At 36.7% G+C, this 24959-nt stretch overlaps 1 protein-coding gene across 2 annotated transcripts in view; it reads right to left on the minus strand.

Annotated features, from left to right (window-relative positions):
• Positions 1-4765: 4765 nt before the first annotated feature.
• The window catches only part of EFL1 (elongation factor like GTPase 1), a 68726-nt gene continuing 48532 nt past the window's right edge, over positions 4766-24959 (minus strand). For both annotated transcript variants that reach the window (XM_027715783.2, XM_039390047.1), the window contains exons 17-20: positions 24399-24546; positions 20023-21020; positions 15301-15485; positions 4766-5300 (exon numbers count right to left, since the gene is read on the minus strand). In XM_027715783.2, the coding sequence (XP_027571584.1) occupies positions 5112-5300; positions 15301-15485; positions 20023-21020; positions 24399-24546 (1520 nt within the window). In that variant the 3' untranslated portion in view covers positions 4766-5111. The remainder of the gene's footprint in view (positions 5301-15300; positions 15486-20022; positions 21021-24398; positions 24547-24959) is intronic.

Consider the following 24959-nt stretch of genomic DNA (forward strand, 5'->3'; position numbering starts at 1 on the left):
CTCCTGCCATGAAAATTTTTGAGGGATTTTTGTCGTCTCAGTCCTTCCTCCTACATGACTGACCTTGACTTTGCATCCTCCCCTTTGAACCAAGCAGGAATAATATCTCAGAGTATTCAGGCAGTAAGTCTAGCCAAAAAGTTACACTGCCTTCAGATGCAGCAAAGGATTAGGATTCCTGAAGCTGTAATGGACTTTGCCAAGGGCTCCTTAAGCATGATTAAATCTGTCTCTTCATCAAGATCAACCTTCTTACAGGAAGGACAGCATTTAGGCTTGCCTTGCATGGTGGCCATTCCAAACTATTTTTTTGAAGCCTACAATGAAAAGACTGCTCAGTGTTCCCTTGTTCAAACGCCATAAAAACATTACACTGAGTCAGAAGGCCAGGGATCATTTTGTACTAACCCCTCTGAAAAACTCATTGCTTACTCCACAGCCAACCTTTAAGATTTAACACTGTGGGCTTTTTCTTCCATTTTAGGCAATTTAAAATCCAGAATTATTGTTTTCATGAGAATATGGCAGAGGGGACAATAAAACACATAACTGTCATGGAGTCATCACTAAAGCCCAAAAGTTTCTTAAGGCTTGTCTCTAACTCTGAGGCCTCTGCTACAGCAAAACAAATGACAAAATATGCAAGGGTAGCAGTTTACACTGGCATAAATCATTCAGAAAGCAATGAAATAAGAGTGATTTATTCATTACCTGACAATTTATTACAGTGTAAAAGAACCATATGAAAAAATTCTGGAAAGAGGTCTCCACAGATGGGGAAAAAGACAGCACTGATTTGGTGATGATGATCAATCTGCCTCCCATTGTAATTGCACCTGACAAGATGCACGTTTTAGCTGTGCTCTGTGGCCACTTCACAAAAAAGGTATTGTAACAGTACTGAATTCCACTCCTTCTCAAGGGGTAGCAAACATGTGTGAGCATATTGGAAATGCAGGGCTTAAAAAGACTACAGTAGCTTCTTCTGACAAAAGTTTTATTTTTGCTGTCTGCGTAAATTATTATTTATTGTTACCCTTTTACACTAATAGCTTTTCTGGGGAAAAAAATGCATCTAGATATCTCACTGGAGGACATTGAGACATGTCACTTTGTGAAGGTGAAAGACAAGGCTTTTACACAGCCATGAAAAATGGTAACAGGAAAATACTACTGAATTTTGCTTTTTTTTTTTTTGTTTAAATTCCAGAATCAGCAAGTCTTTACAAAGATGAGCAGTTTCAGTAAAAAGAAGTAAGATGATAATAAAAATATTCCTCTAAAGAATCAGTGGGGTGTTATGGAGTTGCATCCTTGGTAAAATAGGAAATGAAGGAGGAGGGATGAGTAGAGGGGATCAAAGGATAAATTAACAATAAATAAATAAATAAATCTTCTGTAGGAAAACAGCATCTGTTGAAACAGAAAAGTCTCTGCCAAGCAGCCCAAACCACACTACTTCATGGTATCTATTTTTTCCTTCTGTTAGTCATGGTTTGTAAGAGTTTTATAATCATGGAATGATACAGCTGTAAAAAACAATGCCCCCCAAGCTTTTCAGTTTATTAATGAATATTACAAAAATAAATATTAATTTTTATCTTATCTAATTTTGAGTAGATCCAAACTAGCACAAAACAAGTCAAAAAGCACACACTCACAACAGAGGATATGACTAAGCCACATCAAGTAGATAAGAGACCAAAATTCAGACATACTGCTAAATCAAATTAGTATTTACACGTAAATATTTTATCTAGCATGTAAACTATTAGTCTCAACACTAGTAAGATCAGCTGGGACTACACAGGCAACTCATGTTAACACTGTATTTTCCTCCTCAGGGCTGTATTGAAGCAGCACATCAGAGATACTGGAAATTTAAGGATTAAAACTGCAAACTGGTGAAGAACAGCACAATAAGAAAAGCAAACACTTTTTATCATTTTACTGACATATCTATGCAGGGTTTAAAATAAGAGATTCTCTTCAAGGAACAATTTCAGAACATTTTACGAATACCAAAGGACTACTTGCCAACATTACAACAGGTACTAAAAGACCTTATCCCTATAAGGGGACGTGTAGGATATCCTCTACTTGATGCAACGAAGCAAATTATACTCCCTTGCCTAGCTTCAACTCTTAGGTTTTCACAGGCAGTCTGGTATGAACAAGAATCAAAATGAATCATAAGCTATGTGAGAATTCAAACTATGTATTAAAAAAAATGGTGCTGACAAAATAATCCAGCTCATTCACATCCTCTCCTCCACATGCTCTTCTATTTCTGCTTCCAAAGGAAACTAGAAAGAAGCACAGAAAAGTTCACACAGCATTCTGAACCAAACTGAAGTTAGAAAGGAGAAACCCTAAGAGAAGAAGCAAAACCTTCAGATACCTTGTCTAAAGAATTTAGGTTGATATGATCCGGGCCAGGAGAAAACTCACCTGAGTTTCCAATTCGAGTTCTGCTGCCAAGTCACGGTGTGGGAGGTTTTAAGCTTCTAGTCCCATCTGTAAATGGTACTTGTCTGGCACTAGGTTTATTTAAATGAAAAAATATTTCAGACAGATATATTTGAGGAAGCCCTCTCTAATCAAGAGTGCTGTTTTGCTCCCAGAATTTTCAAGTACAGTGTATTTACTTCCTGTGTGAATTATGACAAGAAAACTGACGTCCAGTTTCTCATTTATACTGGAGACACTCCCCTGCCCCAGTATGTGGAAAGAAAGAACAAGCAAACACTTAGCAAAGCTGAGGTTCTTTCATCCTTCTGGGTCTCAGTTAGTTGCACAACCAGGTGACTCCTTGCACACACAAAACAGTTTTTCTCAGGCTTGACAGTAAATCAGGCCAGGCCTGGCTGTACCAAACTCATCAGTTTACGGTTCCCTTTTAATAAGGCTGCCTGAAAGATCAACCAAAGACCCCTCAAGCAGGACTACAGAATTTTCCTGCCCACAGCTTTTCATGAGAGGAATCTTGTTGCTTAGCTGCCATCTACTGTAAAGCCTGTCTTGACTCACCTCTTCCCTCTTATGCTTTTGGAAGGACTGCTCAGAAGTTGCCTGGTGCTTGAACTCGGCTGCTCACAGCCTTCCTATAGACTCATTATTACAGCTTTCTGCACAGCTTTATAGCCAAACATCACACACAGAAAAGCAGAGGGTTCAACCACGCACTCTGAGGAATGCAAAGGACAGTTATAATTGTGATTGCTTAACCAACTCCAAATTGTTAAAGACAAGTTTCAACTCAAACCAATGCCCATGTGGAGGTGAAGAATTTTGCCAGGACCCCTCTGCTATCAAAGCAAGTATTCAATCTAATTAAGCATTCCAGAATCACAGACAAAGCTACTCTTCCATGCTCAACGTTTATCAGAAGAACAGTCCACAGTTCCAAGGTTGCATGTTTCTCTGGTTTTGTTAGCATGGCAGGTGACTTTATGAACAAGTGACACATTTTGTTTCCCACAGAATAAGCTTCCAAATGGGTGTCTCAAACAAGAAGAGCTAGTTCCTAAGGTTAGTAGGGAGTCAAGAGATTTTTAGCTGTTTTAGCTAAAAATGTTTTACTCATTTAGTACATGTTTAGTATATTTGTTTGCTTGAGTATTTCATAAATATAATCTTAAAAGAAAACATTTCCACAATGAAAGCAAACAAGCTGGAAAAGCCTATTATTTAAAATAAAAGTTAAGCATTCAAAATCATTCTGCTTGTGAAACAAGTAACACTTTTCTTTCCCATAAGAAGCAAAACTGATGTGAGTAAATTCTTCTTGCTGCATTAACTGACACACAGAGAATAATTATTCAGGAAGACCAGGCAGGTGCTAAAGGAGTACAAAGCAATCACAAATTAAAGGAATGGTTATATTCTGAAAAGAAAAGAACAACCTATTTGCATGGTTATCTGAAACAGAACTTTTTGCAATTAGCAAAGACAAGAGGTAGCATAAAGTCAGTTGGCACAAAATTTAAGGACTTATTTCCAATTCATTTAGCTAATATCTGAACCTCTTGAAGGACACCTATCTATTTAGCCTTAACTTGCTAGAAATCTTGTTCTTTCCTTTTACAAATCTAAGCAGCCAAATGAGAAGATAATCCATGCATCATGTTTATCTATCAGGAGCTGGACTTCGATGACCCTTGTGGGTCCTTCCAACTCAGGATATTCCATGATTCTGTGATCTCCTATCCAAGGTTTCCACTTTTCTTAACTAAAACTTACCCCCTGTGGGGACTTTTTTTCCTGTTAGTCTTGGTCTGAATCATTTTGGAGCCTTCTGCATCTTAGACACCTGTAAAGAGCAAGATATTTTGTATATTTTTGCAAGTGTCCCTTTTCACTGAATTCAAAACAACAGGGTGAATGGGTAGAATTTCTCGAAGAGTCTGTAAACACACACACAGGACTGGCAGAAGTAGCTGCGTGTCTAGTTCAGAGACAGCAGCTCCCACCTTAGGATAATCCTATGAAATTTTAATAAGATGACTTCGAAGGAAGGAAAAAAGAAAAATCTTGCTTGGTTTTTTACAGGGCTTAAGTCTTCCACATGTGCTATTTTTGACCTTTGAATTAAAGAAGATACATTACTGCTTTAGGTTAACTGCTTACATGAGGAACAGAGTAAAACAAACACTTTAGAAACTCCTAATAGGCTTAGAACTATTTACATACAGGTAACTATGGAAAGTATTGGTGAGAAACAAATACATTACAGAAATTAATTTAAAAAACAGAGTCAAAACCATTAAATTCAGTGCATAGTTTATTTGCAACAAGCTAACTAACCAGCTCTAACTATAACTACACATGACAAATCAGAAAGAAACAAATTTGGAGTTCCTAATCCTTGTGACAGGAGGTTCAATTGGGCAGCAAATTTTAAAAATTTATACCAACTGCCTATATTTTATTTTAATAAATAAACTATTTTCTCTGTATAAAAGTTGGAAAGGCTTAAGTTTATTAAAACATAAGCCACAGATACAGCATGTAAGAAAAATGGTGTCAAAGAACGAAGTCCAGATGAAATTTTGAATCTGCTGCATAGAAAATAATCCAGCTGAGTCAGGAGAGAAAGGAGACAGACACAGCTACTTATTTCTGCTGAGAGTTCTTTGCTTTTCAGCATGCTCCACAATTTTTTCTTCTACATACAGTCCCTTTCTCTTTCTCACTGCATTCATGTACTTGCGGGCCTGGTTCTCCGAGTCCGCCTTTTCCCCAAAGTGCAAATATTCTTCCTCGGTCGTTGGTACCCAGAATGGGTCACTTGTAATGATCTATAAAAAGAAACAAACAAAAAAATAAAATAGTACAAAAGTTTATTAGTATAAACTAATCAATTAGTAATCAATTGCTAAAGTAGAGAAATATGAAAGTAGAGCAGATAAAGTTTGCTGGAAAGCCTGCAATTAGCTATTTAAGCAGAAAAGAGTTAAGACACACTATGTAGCACTTGTCCTAAGAAGCCCACGATAACTTTTCAAATTCAGTCACAATTATCTGTATAGAATTTTTTTCTAAAAGCAATTTTAATTGTCAGTCAGCAAACAGTGCCAAATAACATTCAGAAAAGCCTCAATTTTCATTAAGGAACTTCAAATATTATCTCACGATGATTTTATTAGAATTTAGGAGAACTGAAGGTTTCTGCTCATTTCTGTGCCCTATGTTCTTCAATCCCAATCCTGAGTTGGACAGATGGTTTAAAAATTACTGTTTCTGGTTCTAACATACTTAGCAGAGCTGTTCTTACAGCTTATTAGCCCTCATCTCGAAGAGATTTTAGATCTAACATGATCACAGAATGATTGCACACAATAATTGGATCATTACCCCACGTCATCTTATATATCCCACACTTCTCTGACTACCACAGAGTGTATTTACAAAGATCTAATTATCTTACAAGTCTCTAAAGTCTTTTCTCATTTCATTCTACATCACAAGGCTACAAAATTTTTAATTCCCCAAGTCAGAAGAGATATTTACCCTCTACCTCTGGACTATGTAAATATCACACAAATCCTAGGCTTATGGTAACTAGCTAACCAAAGGTAACAATTTAATCTGTTACTATTAGTGACTCTCATATTACTTTCAGAAATTTTAGTCTTACAAGTGTTTTAAGACCTAAAGAAGTAAGGGCTCTCCCTCCCACCCCAAATCTAAGCTCCTAAGAATCCACCTCAGTTCTACCCATATGTATAATTGCTGCAGGCACCAGAAATTACTCCTAAGTCATTAAGAGTGATCATCAAGTCTTAAGCACATAGAACATGTACGTGTAATCAAATCTGGAAAATGCTCCCTAGAGAACTGATGTCTGGGTGTCCAACCAAAATTGCACAGCCTTACAGTCCTGAGATTTAACTCTTCTTCCCATCAGAGGACAAATAACAACAGAGCAGAATAAAAAATGAGCATTAAGGAACTCAGAGAAAAATAACAAGATCACTTTCCAAGAACACTAAAAATGAACACCAGGGAGGGACAGAATTAACCATATTTTGTTATACAGGTTCTACTGCAAATTTCAAAAATACTTATTTTACTTCATTGCACATTTCCTCAAAAGATACAGTTACAAGTAACATATTTTTGCTAAAAAAAAATAAATATAATACTGTATCCATTTCTTAAACAAAATCCTCATGGAAAAAAGAGTGCAGACAAGTATTAGTTACTGCAAGAATTACAATAGTTACAACAATAATTGAGCATATTACTCTATAATAATTTCCAAAAATTAGCACTAGCACTAATAACTGACAAGTAGAGAACAAATTTCCCTAAACTACCAATTTTAGCTGAATGTTATAAATCTTTTCTACTATTACAACCTTTCTCTTCTGACAAATCCTTTCCATTGCCATATGATATTTCAACCCAAGCAAAATTTCCTAAAGCTTAAGTTACACAAACTAACAAGAAGAGAAATTAAAAACTGATGACTTAAGATGGCCATTTTTCCCCGGAAACATCAACAATTTTGAGTCCTAATTTAATACCTCATCTTAAATAACACCTAACAGAACCAAACCAATTACATCTTCAGGGGAGTTAGGAGAATGAATATGGCAGATGTCTAGTTTGTATTAGGTAACACTGAAGGTTCAATCCTGCAAAAATAGTATGTAAAGCTAAACCAAGAAAACCAGTTCTAGTTTGTCACAGCTAAGCACATACACAGTCCTGTTAAATTAAGTGGGTATTACTCGTGCTGAAAGTGACAGCCAATCTCAATTATTTATGTGGGAAATAACTATGCACTGGGTTGTCTGGCTGAAAACCAAAAGCAAGTAGAGCTCAGAAATAAACAGTATGAAACTTAGCTTTCCAAATTTTTCTATGTTTATTTTTAACATAAACGTAGGGACTGTCTAACCACAGAAGAATCTGCCTGAGTCATACCCATTCTAGAATCTTGCACAGGGCCTTAAAACCAATGCCTAGAAACTTAAAGGTGATTCCTTGACAGCTTACACCAATAAAAAAAGAATGGTCCCCATTTTTTGAGACTTTGAAAGTTTTACCATTATTTTATTCCTTAGAAACAGAGAAAAAGGGCAGTGAGGATTGCCTGTTGACTGAATGAAGTTGTAGTGATGCTCATCCTGAACATCTTAATAATGTAAAGCTACCAGGGACTTCCCTGTTCATGATCTGCTTAAATAGCTGAACAAACAAAAATTTCAAAGTCTGAGAACACATGAAAAAGAAAAGATAACTCATGCTCAGTGGATTTGCTCCAGACTGTACTACTGAGAGCGGTCATACAGCTACAAACTATGATAACTTAAAAGGCTGTTACTATCCCCTTTGATGAATTTTTTTTTTACATTAGCAAGAAATGTAACACCCAGAAATCATGCCCAGAGAGAAACAGTGAAACAGCAGTTCTTGAAGAATGAATACAACAGAGGAGTCCAAAAGTATACAAAATTCAACTTACAGATCTCATCTACCTGTAAATATTTAGATACTGCAGTGATGGATGCTTAAGAAAATCCCCAGGTTTGACAGACTGGCTCTTTCAATAATTGATGAAAGACTTGCTCTACTGAAGTTTTGCCCTGAATACTCTTCCACTGATAATAATTCTTTATCCTTCAACAGGCCTCAGGAAAGTCAGCATAACAGGAGGCTCAAATTTATGTAGTGGCTACTAATAAGTAGCCAGCAAGGGTAAACCTGCAAACTTACTGCAGCACAGGGCTACAGAATCCTGAGTGAACCTCATACTGCTACATGATGCACAGCTGCTGTGAAGAGGTTAATTAGGTTCCAAAAACTACCTCAGGAGCTAGTTTTGCTTCTCAACCTGTTTAAATAATTCAGCCACTACACACTGCTCCTAGAGCAACATCTGGTGGCATGAGAAATTTCTGTTAGAGGACCATGGCTACCTAAATGGTGCAGACACTGCAAAAGGTGAGTTATTCAGCACATGTGTTACCACACCCTGGTAAGTAATGAGAAAGAGGAAGCCAGATCCGCTGAGTCAGCTGGAATCTGGGGCACCAGCTGTGCATCTCCTTTAAGAAGTCACTGTAACCCTAAAATGAGTACACAGAGGTGCTACTGCCACAGAGACACAAAAATAAGCAGGAAGTTTTCTTTTTTAAGAGTTCTGATTCTCTAAGTGAAGGTGAGGACACAAACTAGACTGTTCCTCTTTATTCACATCATACTAATGTATCAAAGCAAATGCTCATAGCAGGTGGCATCTATCAGTCCCCGTGCTCTGTTAATACAGTGCAAGCAAGCAAAAGGAGGAAAACGTTTCCCTATAACACTCCCAAAGCATTGTCAGCAATTTCCTTACAACAGGGACTGTCACAATGGTGGATCTGGGCTTCCCGGAATCAGAGCTGAGAACCTTTTTAGGCCCTGAGCTATTGTTTGTATTCATGGGAACCACACAGGGATGGCTCTGGAATTTGTGACAGAAATTGAGTTTTTGCCTGGATAAAGTCCTAAATGATTAATTAGATTCTAAATGGATCAATCCTTCTGGAATATGATGTAGTTATTTCACAGATAGCATTTACTGTGGATCCCAAAAGATCCACAGGATCAAAGCAGAAAAGATGTTCAGAAACACTATGTTGTATGTCACTTTAAATTTAAAATTATTTAGATTTTTCCATATACTAATTTTTCAGATAAAATTTGTTCAAACTATGACTTAAAATCAAAAAACCCCAGTCAAATATATTCTGAAGTGTGTCCCATCACTTAGTGCAGAACTATGAGCCCATTCTAGGTATAAATAAAACAGTTTATAATGTAGTCAGCTGGGATTAGGTATTCCAAAAGAAGTGAATGCATTACTTAAAACACTGTAAGTGAAGGGTATTCTTGAGAAATCATTCTAAAGCAAGATGTTTCATTAAATATCACTATTCAAACCAACACACCCAAACAATGAAGTCTCATAAGACTTGTTCAGTAACAGCATGCAGAGCAGCTCAGGCAAAACAGATGTCACTTTTTTTCAGCCTAACAGCTACACATTAATTATTCAAGCAATAAATGCTTGTATCTTTGTCAGAGACATAATCTGAATACCTGCAATAACCAATCAATAAAAATAGAAATACTACGAGCATACTATATTAATACTGAAAGATGACAGTGTGTACTAATCCTGCAAATGATTATGTAAGCTAATCAAGCTTGTCAATAAGACATGAGTTAGACCAGATCACTTGCACTTCAAGAGGACTTGGAATTTTAAGCCTTAATTTGAGGATGATTTATTATTTGCATTTCAGTGTCACCCAGATGGCTCCAATACTGATCCTGGTCCCATTGTCTACTGCATTTCACAAAATGATGGTATGAAACAGCCTCTGCCTAAGGCAGCCTAATTATGCAAAACAAGGTTGAGAGAAGCATCAAAAGCAAACAGAAGGGATCTGCCTAGTTCATCCAAAAGGTCAGGCAGATCTGGGAACACGGCCATGTTCCTAGTAGCATTTCCCCTACTGGTCCTTACTGCCTGATGAAGACAGAAAATTTCTTCGGAGCCAAATATCATCAATGTGGAAAATCTTTAGTTGGACGATGAATAGAAAGAGCAGGGCAACAGTGTCTGATGGAGATTTTAAGACCAGCAAGCAACATTATGGCCTTTGTGAACTGCTTAACAAGAAATCCCAAGAAACACTAAAGTCAGTACCACCAGCAGCCCTCAGCACACCAGGATAAACCTTATGCCAGACATTCCTTTAAAAAAGAATAATTCAATAGTTTTTGCACAATTTCAAAGATGATACAGGTGTCAGTGTATCAGAATCCCTTCTACTTTTGAAAACTTGATGCAGGAAAGATACTTCAAGAGCATTTGCAGCTCCAGTGGAGTCCATCGCCTACTAATGACATAGACTGTGCAACTTAAAAAGGTACAGATGATATACACACATGGAATGCCTGAAGCGGCCCTGGAAAAGGAAAATTTTCAGGTAAACTTACTTTCAGGCAAATGGCAGAACTTTGCAGAGGTTTATGTGAATAGTTACCTGCTGTTTTTTCAAAACAACATATGTAATGTGCTGGGTAATGCCGTAAACGAGTGCTTCTGCACTGAGCACAGACAAATGCAAGGCCATTTGGATACAGGCAGTGTGCTTCCAGAACAGAGAATACCCTACATGTATGTGTTAGGAGTGTAGATGCCCTACAGGCAAAATGAGCCTCTGAAAGTATCCCATAATTTGGAGCTACCATTCACAATATATAAGGGGGACTGCCAAGGCCTTAAGATGCCCTGCCAGACACAAGAACTTCTCTTACAAGAAATAATATAATAATGAACACTTACACAGTTATAAAATAAACTCATACAAGTTTATTTTGGCTCAAGAGCATCATCCTTGTTTGTGTCTCAATGAGCTAAGCTTTAGCCTTGACTTCAGTCAGTAGCTGCAAACAGGAATTTGGTAACTGGAAATAAAAAAAGGAGACGTGTGGCTCTGCTGCTGCATTTTTTCCCATTACTTAAGAAACATGTATTGACAGAGAGAATTAAAGCCACACCACTAGCACTTTTATGTACTGCTTCAATTAGCTTCAAATGTCCTTGCCAATACAATGAGCTTCTCATATTTGAAAGGTTCCAGGTTACTCCTAGAATTCATTTATGTGCCTTAACTGTCACTGGCACAATAATGTATGTAAAGTTACAGTTCAAAGCTAGAGTAGACTCACAGATTCTTCGAGTCTCTCTCATTACTTTAGCCTGCTTCCTGTTTAATTCAAGCCTAACAATCTCATTCAGCAACTTCTATATTAAGCCTCATCTTCCAAGTTGTAAAACGACATACAATTTGAAAAGAATGAATTCAAATTCAGAATGTAAAACTTCCAGATTCAGAATGCCTCCTCATATTCTTAGCAATTACTACATGCAGTCCTTCTCCTTCTGTTTCTCCAGACTCCTGATAGACACTATTCTACTTAGAAGGGATAACGAAAAAGAATTCTGATTAAACACGTTTGCAGCTCACTCATGCAACCCCCCAAGAATAAAAGTGTGTTTAACAGCCAATCATTATGCAATTTAAGAGATGTGAATTAACAGAAATACTGTACATTTCACAACCTTACAACTAGTAGAAAATTGAATCAGCATCTGTATAGAGCCACATGGATTATATTTTTGTTAATAACACAGATTTCCCAAATGGGATTAGAGTTCCATTATTCTAAGCATTGTGCAATCATAAATATCTTCTTGTTCAGAGAACCTTATGATTAAGATAAAATGACATGACTAAAAGATTGAACTGCAAAGAATAGAGAGACAACAAAGGAAACAGGCTCAAACAAAAACATATACTAACTGAAGGTGTATTACCAATTCAAGATTAAAAAAAATACAAGTAGTTCATAATTATCCTAAAGTTAAACATTTTAAACTAACAATTCAGAAGAAAGCTGATACTGAAATCTATGAAAATACTGCCAAGTAAACCCAACACACCTAACATTTGCCTAGGCTTATCATAGAGGAAAATGCTTGACTAACTTTAAAAATTAATTTGTGTAAGCTGGGACCAAACTGAAAGCTTCCACTAATGGTTACTTGGTGCTGTCCTCTACCAGCAGGAATAAATTATATAAGCACGCCAGAAGAAACTAATAAAAAAGGAGTATGTGACAAGATAGACCTCGATACATGTATTGCTCCGTCCCCTGGGGCTGGAGCAATCTGAACTACACAAAATACCTTCATTAACTGAAGGGAAAAAAAAGGTAATATCATTTCCACAGAGACCAAAATGGCTTCATTTAAATGTAGGCTCTATCATTGACCTTCCTGTGTTTAGAGTCTACAAATCATGTTAATGAAATATAATAAAAGAGTCAATTCAAGCCTTAATTCTTTAAACGTACTCTATGCATGTGAAGTCCATGAGATTAAGTGTTTAAAAGTTCAAAAATCCAAAAAAGCATCTACTTCACTAAGTGTAAAATGGGGTTAAACAACATGTTAGAAGGAATCTGTGTAGACAAATGCATGTCCCAGGTACTCAGCTAATGAGGTGAGGACACTGAGAAAACACCACTAACACGGAATTAATTCCAAATGTCATGGAAAGGTTTGGATATCATGCAATTAAAGCAGCAGCCATACCCTGGCAGAACAAAATGCAGAACAAAACCAAGTAGCTACTGCATTTTCTTCCCATTTTTAACACTAAGGAAAAAATACTTGAAGATTATACAGTTCACATCATATTATCTCACACAGTGATAAATTAAGTAACAGGGATTCAAATAAAATGCTGGTGTTTATCATTTATATACATGTACCATTATAATTCATCACTAAGGTGGCAATGTCAAAGTCATGCCTAACATCTGATGAAACTTGACAGAGTTTTTTATTTGAGGGTTTTCTTTTGTGCAGAATACAGAGAGAAAAATAAACAGGATCTGAGACACAAACCATTTCTCATGGCTTCCCTGTCATGCCACCACTAGAGATTCTGAAAATTGTATTTATTTAGCAATTCTGCTGATGATGGGAGAATAACGTGCACTCCTTCTGCCACCACTGCACAGAGCCAACATTACTAGCAGTTTAGTAAAAGGCTTATTTTGTCACAAAAATATGTTAGCACGGCTTTCAATGAGACAAAAATCCCAACACTCCTGACTGGTAGATTTGCCAGGTGGAGAGGTGACTGGTTTACACAATAATTTTTCCTACTATATTTTAACATACGAGCTGCAATTATAATCTTTCCTCAGGGTCAATTCTAGAAAATGTTGCCAGTTGTTCAAATTTCCCTTTCCCATGCATATCTGTAATTAAGTGTGAACATTCTCTTATGTGAAGTTCATAACATCTGAGAGTGAACACACAGGCCAAGGTTTGTGGTGGAAGGGAAGGCCAAGACACACGGGGTTTGTGCTTTTCCTTAGTGTTGGAGCACAGTAGCTACAACCCTAAAGAAGCTGGCACAGAACAATGGTTAGCTGGAATTATCATCCTTCTGACTGATATTTCTTTAGGGCACTGATATCAGAGGCCATTCAGACAAAAGACCAGTTAAGCCACAAAACCTCACCAGTTGCACTTGAGATGAGAACATCCAAACTGACAAGATTGCCCTATGCAATACTGCCAACACTCACTGGTTAAGGTATCTGACCTGTAACTGCCTTACACCGAGATCCCTATATTCAAAAGCTGTAGTTTGGCAATTTTTTATGTGTATACCATCTATGGAGGGTTGTCCTTTTTTTTCCTTTTTGCATTCTGTGTAGCTGGTTTTCTCTTCTGTGGTTCTCTGTGAAGTCAAACTTAATTACAAATGAAATTAATCAGCATTGAGGGAGGAGAGGCAAGTCCCTGGTCCCTGCATCTTCTAACATCAGGAAGGTACCACTGCTAAAGAAGATACTTTTCTAAGTGTACTCTTTCAAGGATTCCCAACTCTTGTTAGCACACGGCTGGTTTGCAGAGGTCCTCCTTTTCCACTGGTATCCACTGGTATACATAAAATTCCTGAGGCAGTTACAACAATTACTAACAAAGAAATACTGTTAGTGGAGTATTTAACAGATACTACCTACCAAGACAATTTAGCTACAGAAACTGAGGAAGAACCCACACCATGTGAAAAACCAGCACATATTTCAGAAAGAAACAATGGTGAGCAGTCCATAGCTGGCAACTTCATGGAGTATTACTGACCTTAAAAATCTGTGGTTGGTTGTACTCAGAGACTTGACATTTGAGGTAACAAAATAAATCAGAAGATTAAACAAACAAAGAGAAAGCCTTCTCATCCATTTAGAAAAGTTTCTACTGGCTTCTAACATCAAATAAAGGAACACCTGACTAAAACAAACAAACAAAAAAAACCCCCGGCAAACCCAGGAAAATCTAGACTTCATAGTTAATTTAAAAAATTTAATGTGAAAAGTTTATACTGACTCTTGCCCTTGAACCCATTTTTAGCTCCTTCAGTGGAGTCTTCTGAGAAGCCCTACAATGCAGGTGGTTTGTCTTAAAGAAGGAACTCTGACTTACAGCTTCTTCTATTTCTCCTTGAAGACCTACTGTCCACATCACAGGAACAAACTACAGTGCACTTTCAGCTGTTGACACTCCTCATCTGCTTTCCCACTTGCATGTTGAAATCCTTTAAACCTTCACACTTACCTCTTCATTTAAGTTACAAAGATGACCAAAGGGAATGATTCTGAGGACACCTCCACTTACTATAGGCACTTAATTTTGAAAGAATGAAATCTATCCCCTTTGCCTTTAAGTATGAAAATATATGTTGATTTGGAACATATAAGGACAAAAAAAATACCTAAGTCCCTGCTAACCCTTAAAAGGTTAACTTTCATGTGCATTATATTTATTGATACATTTTCTGTTAGTGGTAGGTTGGGGTTGTTTTGTGGTTTTGGGTTTTTTCCCACTCCCCAAAGAAGTTCACCAGAGAACTCATGGAAAAAGGCACATAAAATTCAGTAAAACACATTTATGAAGAATCAGTTTCAATTATGAAGGACTTACTTTCTATTGAAATAAAAAAAGCATCCCATCTAAACAAAATGTACAGTTGTGAACACTATATCTTTAAAAAGAAGTAAGACTAACATAAGGCTACATTTTTCCTCTTCATTTCAAAAAAGAATTAATCAAATGCCTTGACCAAAACTTAACCTTTTCCGCTTATTATTCCAGTCTGCCACATCTACAGGAAATAGATCACCAAAACAGATGGAGTGAATAGATATTTTTACCTCCCAGTGGCTGAACACCAGCTGTGGACTCGCCAGGCCACTGGTTCTCTTCCTGATTTCATCAGCAAAACCAAAGCTTTCTGCTACTGGCAGGACAGCCTTAATAATAAACACATCCGTCCCCTCTTTCATCTCCTCTTGTAACACTCTGCCTTCTCTCTTGGACAGGACAGCATACACACGACCTGCAAAGACAGAATTCTGATGAGCTTACCAGTACATTTATATTCTGCATCATGAAGTACATAAATACTTGTTCAGGAAGCTTCAGCATTAAGTAAAATTAAGCACAACTTCTTTGGCTAAAATTCTTCCTTGTAAGCGGATCAATTAAGCAGATCCATTAAATTCAAACAACCAACATAATCTGCCAGTACAATGTAAAGAATCATATGAGTAACATTTAATACATTATGACTACTGTATAAATCCACAGAGATACATTTTACACAATCATATGACTGATTTTAAAAGGCACTTTGTCAGATTATGTGCCTAACTTGCTTTATTGCTCACAACCAAATATTTGAGAGTCATTACTAAGAAATATTACTCTCTTTCAGGAATTGTATCTTAGCTACCTTTAGAAATTTGTTTGGATTACCATATCACCGAAAACTAGCTTATCTGAAATACTACATATTTATTATGTTTAATGTGTTCAATTAGTTTTTTAATTAATGCAGTCTTAAGTTAGTCATGGATTTCAATTCTCTTTCCCAAATTAATACTCAATCCATTGAAATACAGTGTACATATCATGAAAGTAGTTGTGAAAATGCCCATGCTTGACTTTACAGTAGGCAATAAATTTTTTAAATCAGTTTTGCTAACTTATGATTAAGTATTCTACAGACAAAAACTAACAAATACATTTGTGTTGATCAAGACAAAAAGATCAAGGTAAAAAGATCAAGAAAACCTACATACTGAAAAAATGGTTTAGGAATGCCCACATTTATGGACATGAACAGTTAATAATTATTAGATCTACAAATTAACTTTAAGAGTACCTTGCTGTGAAGAACAAGTTAATAACAATTTCTAAGAGGTTCAAATATATTATATTGCACTGAAGAAACATGAATACATACTGCTACCTTTTAAATAGCTGGGCAAAACTGACTCTTCATGGAAATAATTAGAAATATACATTACTTTGTAATAACTGCCACCTATTCTGATTTGACAGAAAGGTATCATTAAATATTACAGCCACATGCACTGATTTGCATATATATTGAGGAAATGTTGGAGTGGGTTTATTGCCTTTATTTTTAAAATACAGAATCTAGTCCTTTTTCAGGAAATTCAGCACAAGCACACAGTACAATTAAATCTTCCCATCAGATGCAAGGAATGAAGCATCAATTCAGCAGCAAACATTTCAGAGTTTTCAGTTCTCTAATAAAATGTGAATTGAAGTGCTCTTTCTATTATCACTGATAATTTTATCTGCTCATGCCCTTACCAGGACCTCCTCACTGTCCCTCTGACTGAACTTCACCTTTACTGTGCACAATAGTCTTCTTAATGTTCATGAGAAAATTGAGGAAATACTTAAGAGTCTACATTTAAAATCACAAAAAGATTAAGGCATTCTGAAGATAAGGCACTGACCTTGCCAGGCATGTACAGCCTTGGTTAACATAATTAAGCAATTTCAAGTCTATGGAAATTTCAGAGAGTCCAAAATATTCTCAGATATGAAAGGGTCAGGTCTCAGCACAGCTCACAATTCAGTAACCACTTTAAAATGCAAGTTTAAACGTTTCAAGAGAGTATCATATCATAGTCACTGTACATATACTGTGTATGTAACACACAGTATATATTAAGGACAATTTGCTAAAGCAAGTAAGTTCAAAACCAGTTTATAGGTTATTTTACTGTTTTTAGTAGGACGTAGCAAACTTTCTATACATATTTAATAAGTAAGGTAACATTTACTACAAAGCACACAAATTCTACAAAATTCTGGCCATAATTCACTGAAGATTATTCTTTGATACCAGAAGACAATTTATAGCTTTAGTAAATGGTTTTTAGCTATATGTATTTGATCCCAGTAGTCTGGAGTGTTGGCTCAATCAATGGTGTCACAAAGAACCTTTATAAGGGCTTCAGTTTTACCACTATGGGCAGACTGCATTATACCGAAGAAATATTGGTTCTACTCCAATTAGTTTAATGGATTTAGAAGCATCAATCACCAAGGAATACTGTAAGGTCTTATTCAAAACAGTTCAGACAGTTTTTCTGAAACCACAACAGTGCTTCAAAAACAGCTTCATGGTCCTGCAACATACAGAAGTCTGTGCATAATGGACTCGCTTCCATTATGTATTAAGTCCAGCTCCTTGAAATATCCAGCTCCTGTTCACTGCTTTACTGAAGGATACTTTAAGTAAGTGAAAAAAATAAAGCTTCCTACTGGACAGAAAGACTGTGGAAGGAAACAGTATCACTATGTGCAAAAGCACAGGGGTCGCCATAAACTTTGCAAACAGGGAAGAAGGAGCTGCTCTTCTATTTCGGATCTCCATGTCTTCACTCACACAACTCAGTCAGAGATAATACTATGAATTGATCTAAAATTTTAATAACTTAATTAAAAAAAATCACATTAAGGAATACTATCAAAATACAAAAACTAAAGCTACAACAGAGACCGGTCAAGTCCTGTCCCAGCTATGTTTCACTGACACTTTTAAAATGAAAAGGCTGTCTACCTTTCAGTATCCAGAACACAAGAAAGAAAGAAGAGTTCAAAAGGTAGGAATATCAGCAGGTAAAAGCTAATAACAGTAATTAAACGTGATACGAGTTCAGAACATTCTTCAGCTTCTGAGACTTTACACAGAACTTCCGTAAAGTAGGACTGTACATAAAAATGGATTTTTCTAGTGAACTAACTGTAGGAATGAGATGCTCAAAGTATATCAAACAGCAGGTGTATGCAGGACCCAAGTCTAAACCCAAGGCCCATTATACTGGACATGTATAAGCTTGTAACACATCCCTGTGTTCCGCTCTCCTTGTTCCTCTCCTCAGCTCCAGTTCAGAAAAGTCTGATGGAAAAAGCTTTATATACTGAAAACTCTCCCAGAAGCATCTTAGAAACAAGCAGATCAATATGAAGACATACTAAACTTCACTGGGCATCAATGTATGGAATGCCAAGGGGAAGAATAAAGTTACAAAAGGCAGTGGTTTCTCACATGTCAACTGCCAAGCCTGACTGGGCAGCAGGCATGCTTTTCACTTCCCCTAATGAGGATGCAATTTATTAGCTTAAATTTCCATAATAAAAATTAAACTCATGAATTTGTAATGAACTAAGTGCATGTCCATGGCTATTACCCCACAACTCACATTCATTAGACTGGACTAATTTGCTTGCATGTCTGAGTCCTAAATTACACTCATTAAAAATATATATATATGCATTAGAAAGCCATGCTTCCATTTGGGTTTATGGCACAATTGATGAGCCAATGCATGTTAATTCCCTCACTGCAAACAATCATGCTTTTTGGGCAGTGAGTATTTTGGAAAACAGCAATTTATATATACAGTGTTTTTGTGGTTTCAAAATTGATATCTTCCTTATAGCTTGATGTAGAGATAACATGTAACACTACAAAGTCTAGTTTTGATAGGCATTCTTACATGCTAGAAAAGATAGTTTAAAATGCCAAAGTTCTATGTCACAGTAAGTTGTTTAAGGGAATGTGTTAATAAGCTTACCACAGGACACTTTCTGCCAGTACTGCCAGAAAAGAACAGGATCATGTATGTGTACAAAACAATTGCTCACTCAAAGGCATTTGTTTTCATTACATACAATTTTAAATTTTGCTCTCTGGACTGCTATCATTATGCTTGTGTCATGCTAAGATTTTTTACAACAAGTAATCAAATATTTTATTATTGTATATGGGATATGCTATAATTTCTGTCATGATTAGTACCATCAAAGTAAATTTGCCAGTGGAGGTTAGTTTTAAAGAAAATCTTTGTGCATTGGATTGGATTCAGCGTGCAAGCAACTCCCATGCAAAACTCCAAGAACAACTGTTAGGGTAAGTTAAGTGGTGTTGTAAGTAGGTCATAAAAACAAGTTTAAGTAGGTGTAAGTGGTAAGGTAATATAAGTGACACAATTTGGTATGCACTGGGTTTGCAAAGTGATCTACTTGCATACCAGAAGGATACAGATGCTACTTAAGAAAAACCAAAATTACCAACTGGACTGCAACAATAATTTAATGTTCCTTTTCCTGATTTTATTTCTATATTATTTATTATATTAACTCAACGCATGTTGACATGGCATAAGATTCTGCCCTCACTTTACAAACAGGACAGGTTTCCCACCTCTTCATGGAGTTAATGATTAAACATATGGGCAATACTGATATTCATGGTTACTGAAGTTGATATTACAAAAACTCCATAAAAAGGCAACATTTTGTATCTTACACTTCCAAAAAGGTATAGCATTGCTATTCATGCATATGTTTCAGATAAGCAAGAATGCTAAATTTTCATTCAGAACAGTATAAATACTACAGGCTTTAGAAAGTTACTGAAGAACTATAAAAAACTTTTGACAAAGCTTTTAATCAAGTTATACGTTCTGATTCAGTCTCATTGATGAAACCTCAGCTTGGAACTCAGAAAGCAAATCCTTGACAAAGGTTTAATTTCTCGGTCTTACCCAACACTTCTGCAGTAGCCATGATTTCACACGTGTACATTGCTGCCATGAGTCTCTGGGGTTTCGCCTGCAAGGCATAACGACAGGCTTCCTTCATGGTGGCAATCAGCTGTCCAGAGAAGGGACCATAACAATCTGCAAGTGACAACTCTCCCTTGGGTTTACTAATTTTCTCAGGTGATTCTGTACCACTTTGATTCCTGTCCTGGTGTTCATTTGCACTGTGACCTTCATCAGTGCTTCCCAGAGTATTATCTTCATTTTGTTGATGTTCTGTGGCATCATTTTCCCCTGAATCCTGCCTACTAGTTGACAGCATATCTCCAACTTTATTTATTTCCCATTTTTCCACTATAAAACAAACACCCATGAGGGGTTCTTCACACATGGGACCTGAAAGTGTAGCCAGCTGAAATCCACTTACTATGCTGTTGTCAAAGTCTCTGTATTTACTTACTTCTTTCACAGTGTTCCCAAGGCACTGCCACACAGACCTTTTATAGCCCTCAAAATTATATAACAAAATATTAGGCCCACACTTCCGTGGTCCAAATGACCAGATCTGATCAACAGCATTTCTCCACTTTCTTCCCTGCAGATTTTTCTCCAACTTTTGTTTAAATTCTTTGATTCTATCAAGAGTCTTCTGATTTATCTCATGGGTTTTTTTATCTTCATTCAGAGATGTGTTGAGTTGCTCCATAGTTCGAATTAAGTCACTGTTTTCTTCAAGAAGTCGAGTTACCTCCTCAGGAAGTGGCATTGCTCTTACACTGAGAGTAGCTTGTTTATTTGGAGTAGATATCGTAACAAGCCCATCTGAATCAACCTGAACTCCTTCGGGAATTTTATTTTGGTCCTCTTTTGTTTGGTGTATGACAGCAACTTTCTGCTGTTTTCCTATCTCCTCATTCACCATGTCGACTTTTGGAGGTCTTGTGATTGTCTCTCGGAACGGTATAATAGGTGCTGATACACTGATCTGTACCTTTGCAAACCTGTAAAACAAAGTTTAAAAATTAGTTTTCAAATTCTGTAAATATTTGTAAACCTGCGGGAGGTAGGGCAATGGCCTTAACATGGAACAGATGTTCATGAATAAATATGATTGCAACACAGACTACTAGATAATGCATTTCAAACTCAAATTTTATGTACTTCAAAAAAGAAGCATTGCCTCTTACGTCTTCAAAAATATTTGGAAAGGAACTGAAGAAAATAAAAGCAAAAGCATTGCTCTGCCTCTTCGTAAATCACTGCTTCACCCACGTCTTGGAAACTGTGCTGCTGTTCTCTGCCCTCAAAAGAAATACAATAGAACTAGAAAAACATTGAGAATAAAGATAATCAAAGGGACACGAGCACCAGCAGCCTTCAGATGCTTAAAGAGTACAAGAGAGGGTGCAAAATTACAAGGGGCACAGGGAAGGCTCATTAGGATTAACTGACAGCCAAAATACAAAAGACCCTCAACTGCGATGGACAGAGGCTCAGGAAAGCATCACAGCTACTCTGTTTTACTCCTCCCAAACTGTTGTGGGCCACACTGCTGCAGACGTGCTACTGAGCAAGATGGACACTTGATTTCAACCAGTACATCTGCTCACGCAGTTGAGATGCCCCAAGAAGATGAAGCACTGGGTAAGCTGAACAGAGGTAACCCAGATCTGTCAACCCAGTAAAAGTACTCTATCTTCAGAGCCAGGAGCACTTGGAGAGCTGATACTCTCATTTTTTCAGCACTCCTGGCACAGTAACAAGCACAAAGTTAACAGAAATATTTTTGTGTTTTTGGTCTGATAACCACTGTTACAAAAGTTTCATGATAAAAAGTGATGCTTTAAAGTGAGGTGAAACATTTTAGGCATGTCAAATGTTATGAGTGATGGCAAGAAAAAAAGGAAGAATTACTTATTACATTTATCTGACAGACTCAAAGTTCAGAGTTGTGTATCCTTCTAAACCACTCAAGTTCTGAGCAGATTCATTAAATGACAACAAAAGGACTAAGGAAAATTTCTTATGTCCTGGTAAATCTTGACAGAGCGATAAAAAAAGTTGCAGAGAAAAAGCAAAACCAGGAGAACTGTCCTTTTTGCAGTTCTTCCAGGCACTTGCATTATACCAAAAACACAAACAGAACACCCCCACACGCAACCACTACCTTAATTCTGTTCCTCATTCTGAACAGAGTAATTTAATCCCCTTGTGCTTAGTATTTGCAATGTTCTTTGGAGAGAAAGTTCTAAAAATTTCTACTGTAAAAAGTAGAAAACAAATGTTCAAAGTTACAAGGTCTAATTTCTTACTAATTGGGAAGAAGAGCTAATTGGGGAGAAAAAAGAAAAACAAATTTAGCAAAATTAAGCAGAACATACATATTTAATCATTTAGATAAACACAGATGACTGATCTTTTAGTTGTTTCCATGTCTCTCCACATCTTTGACAATAAGTATCACTTGAACATAATTTTTTAAATACACAGTGGGAAAGCTAAAATTAAGTATGTACTTCTGAACAAGTCTGATTAAAATCTTGACAAAGACAATACAATGTCGTTTGAATTCAGCAGAACCCTCAGTTGTAATTAGTCAAAAAACATCAACTCTGCAAAACCCAGTTGATGCAATTATGGTAGATGCTAACATAAGAATTCTGCACCACTACTTCAGGTGTGACTTAAACTATTTTGAATAACCTTTCCCGATATTTTGGGCGGAAAACTTGTGGATCACATTTTAAAGTCATCCTATGCTGCCTCAATCCCTAGTTCACAATTTGCTATTCCAAATTATGCAAGCTTAGAAGAATTTAAACATTAGTACAGAAACACAGAGAGCTAATGCAGCTCACACTTCAGAGCACAACTTTTCCTCTTCGCGCTTTAATAGTTAACTAGTGCAAGTTTACCACTGTCAGAATTTACATGGAATCCATGAGGAATGGAGCAAGACAGGGATCACATTCTGGGCTTTTCCTTTTAGAAAATGGGGAGAGAAGGATGGGACAATTCTCGTCCCACAAGCCAGTATGTGAGGGATGGCAGCTGAGAGATGCCAAATCCTCAGGGATGACTTGATGGAGCATGAGCCAGTAAACACACTTGTTCCCAGCTCCTTTTGGGAGATGGTGCCCAAGTGAGAAAAACAGGCATCAATGTCAGGCAGGACAATGGTGGGAGCCCTGCTGGTTTGTGTCTGCAGGTGTTTCTTGGTTTTGCTGACAATCCCTCAAGCACAGAGTGTTGTTTTTGGGCTTCAGTAGTTTAGAACACTGACAACATTTTCTTGAGGAAAACAGCTAAAGGACACAAAATGGTCACTTCTGACAGTTTATCATTCTCTTAACAAAAGCCAAATTAGATGACAACTCATAAAACCCCCAAAGTTATGCACATAAAACTAAAGGTTAGGAATGTAAATATAGGGACTGCTACTAGCTGCTATTATTTTAGGATTTTTTTCCAAATTTAGACCGTTGCCAAGAAGAAAGGCATTTATACAATCTTGCTATGCAAACTGTAGCTTAAGACAGGCACAACCAGTTTTGCTTTAACACATTACATTTAAGTAGGGTGTATTAATAAATAATACTATGTTTTTAGAAGTGGTAAAAATGTGTTGCACTAAGTTGTAATGAGGATAACCATTAACACATACTTCCAATTTTACAATTTCCATAGGAAATGACTGTTCTCTGATATTAACCTGAAATAAGTATGAGTACAGTAACATCAACATTCAACAATACATCATCAGGTTTGCTTCTTGGTTTAGAACAAAAATGACAGTAAATGTATGTGGCAGAAGTACCAGGAATGTTTTATGAAATGAACTTACAGGAAAAGATTGTTTCAGACAAGTGTTCTTCTATCATTTGAAGAAACAGAGTATACTAAACATATGCACATATGCTTGCAAAAAAATATTGCTCATGAATGAGAACAGATTAACATTTAAAAAAATAATAAATGAGAAGAGAAAATGAATGGGATAGAGTGTGCGCATAAAATTTTAGTCTCGGTGATTTCTAATTTTTGAGAGGTCATTTATGAGACATGATGCCTCTCAGTTTTTATTTTGTACAAACACCACATTACATTCTTAACTGGACTCCTAAACCTACTGTAATTTATAATTTCTGGAAAGTGCCCAAAAGATCAATAAGATGTATAGAAGTGATAAACTGGTGGCTTCTACCTCACTGTAGATAATTTTATAGCTACAAAAAGGTACATTTATGATCCAATGGTAAAAACTGCTGGTGGATAAAGCTCTATTTTACCAGAATATAAATCAAAGATATCCATCTGACAGAGAGATACAACAGACACCTACTGAACCAAAAATATTTCTTCCTACTTGCCCCTCTAACCTTTCTCTCAGGTCATCCAAGCAACGCTGAAGATGAACTTCTCCTGCTGTCACCAGCACATGTTCTCCTGTCTCCTGGATTAAAACCTGCACACAAGGATCAGCTTGGTTTAAAAGCTTCATCCCTCTGACCAGCTGAGGCATCTCACCTGGCAAAATAAGATATTATTAACAAAGTAATACTGGATAAGGAATACTTGAAATAGGATAGACTTACACCAAGAAATAGTAAAACTCATTTCTGTGGAAGTCTAAACATACATACTTATTTTAGGAATACTCAAAAACTTTCAGAGAGGCAAATTTCTGCTTCTGAGTCACAGAGTGGTATGGTTTAAGAGTAGTAACTGAAAACATAAGCTGTACTCAGAATTTGTCACCAACAATTTAGATACTGATGATGCAATCCACACTTAACTGGGTTGCACATTTTTTGTTTGCGCAGCTTTACAACACGTTCAGCTATTGACTATAACTGTGCTATGTTGCTTCCTATATACAATTAATTTCAGATACAGCTCATAAACAGTTCACAACCAATAAAGCCCCCTGAATTTTATTG

The sequence above is a fragment of the Pipra filicauda genome, unplaced genomic scaffold (assembly GCF_003945595.2).
Source record: "Pipra filicauda isolate LSUMZ 115617 unplaced genomic scaffold, ASM394559v2 scaffold7_size6619720_pilon, whole genome shotgun sequence".
Classification (NCBI taxonomy): Eukaryota; Metazoa; Chordata; class Aves; order Passeriformes; family Pipridae; genus Pipra; species Pipra filicauda.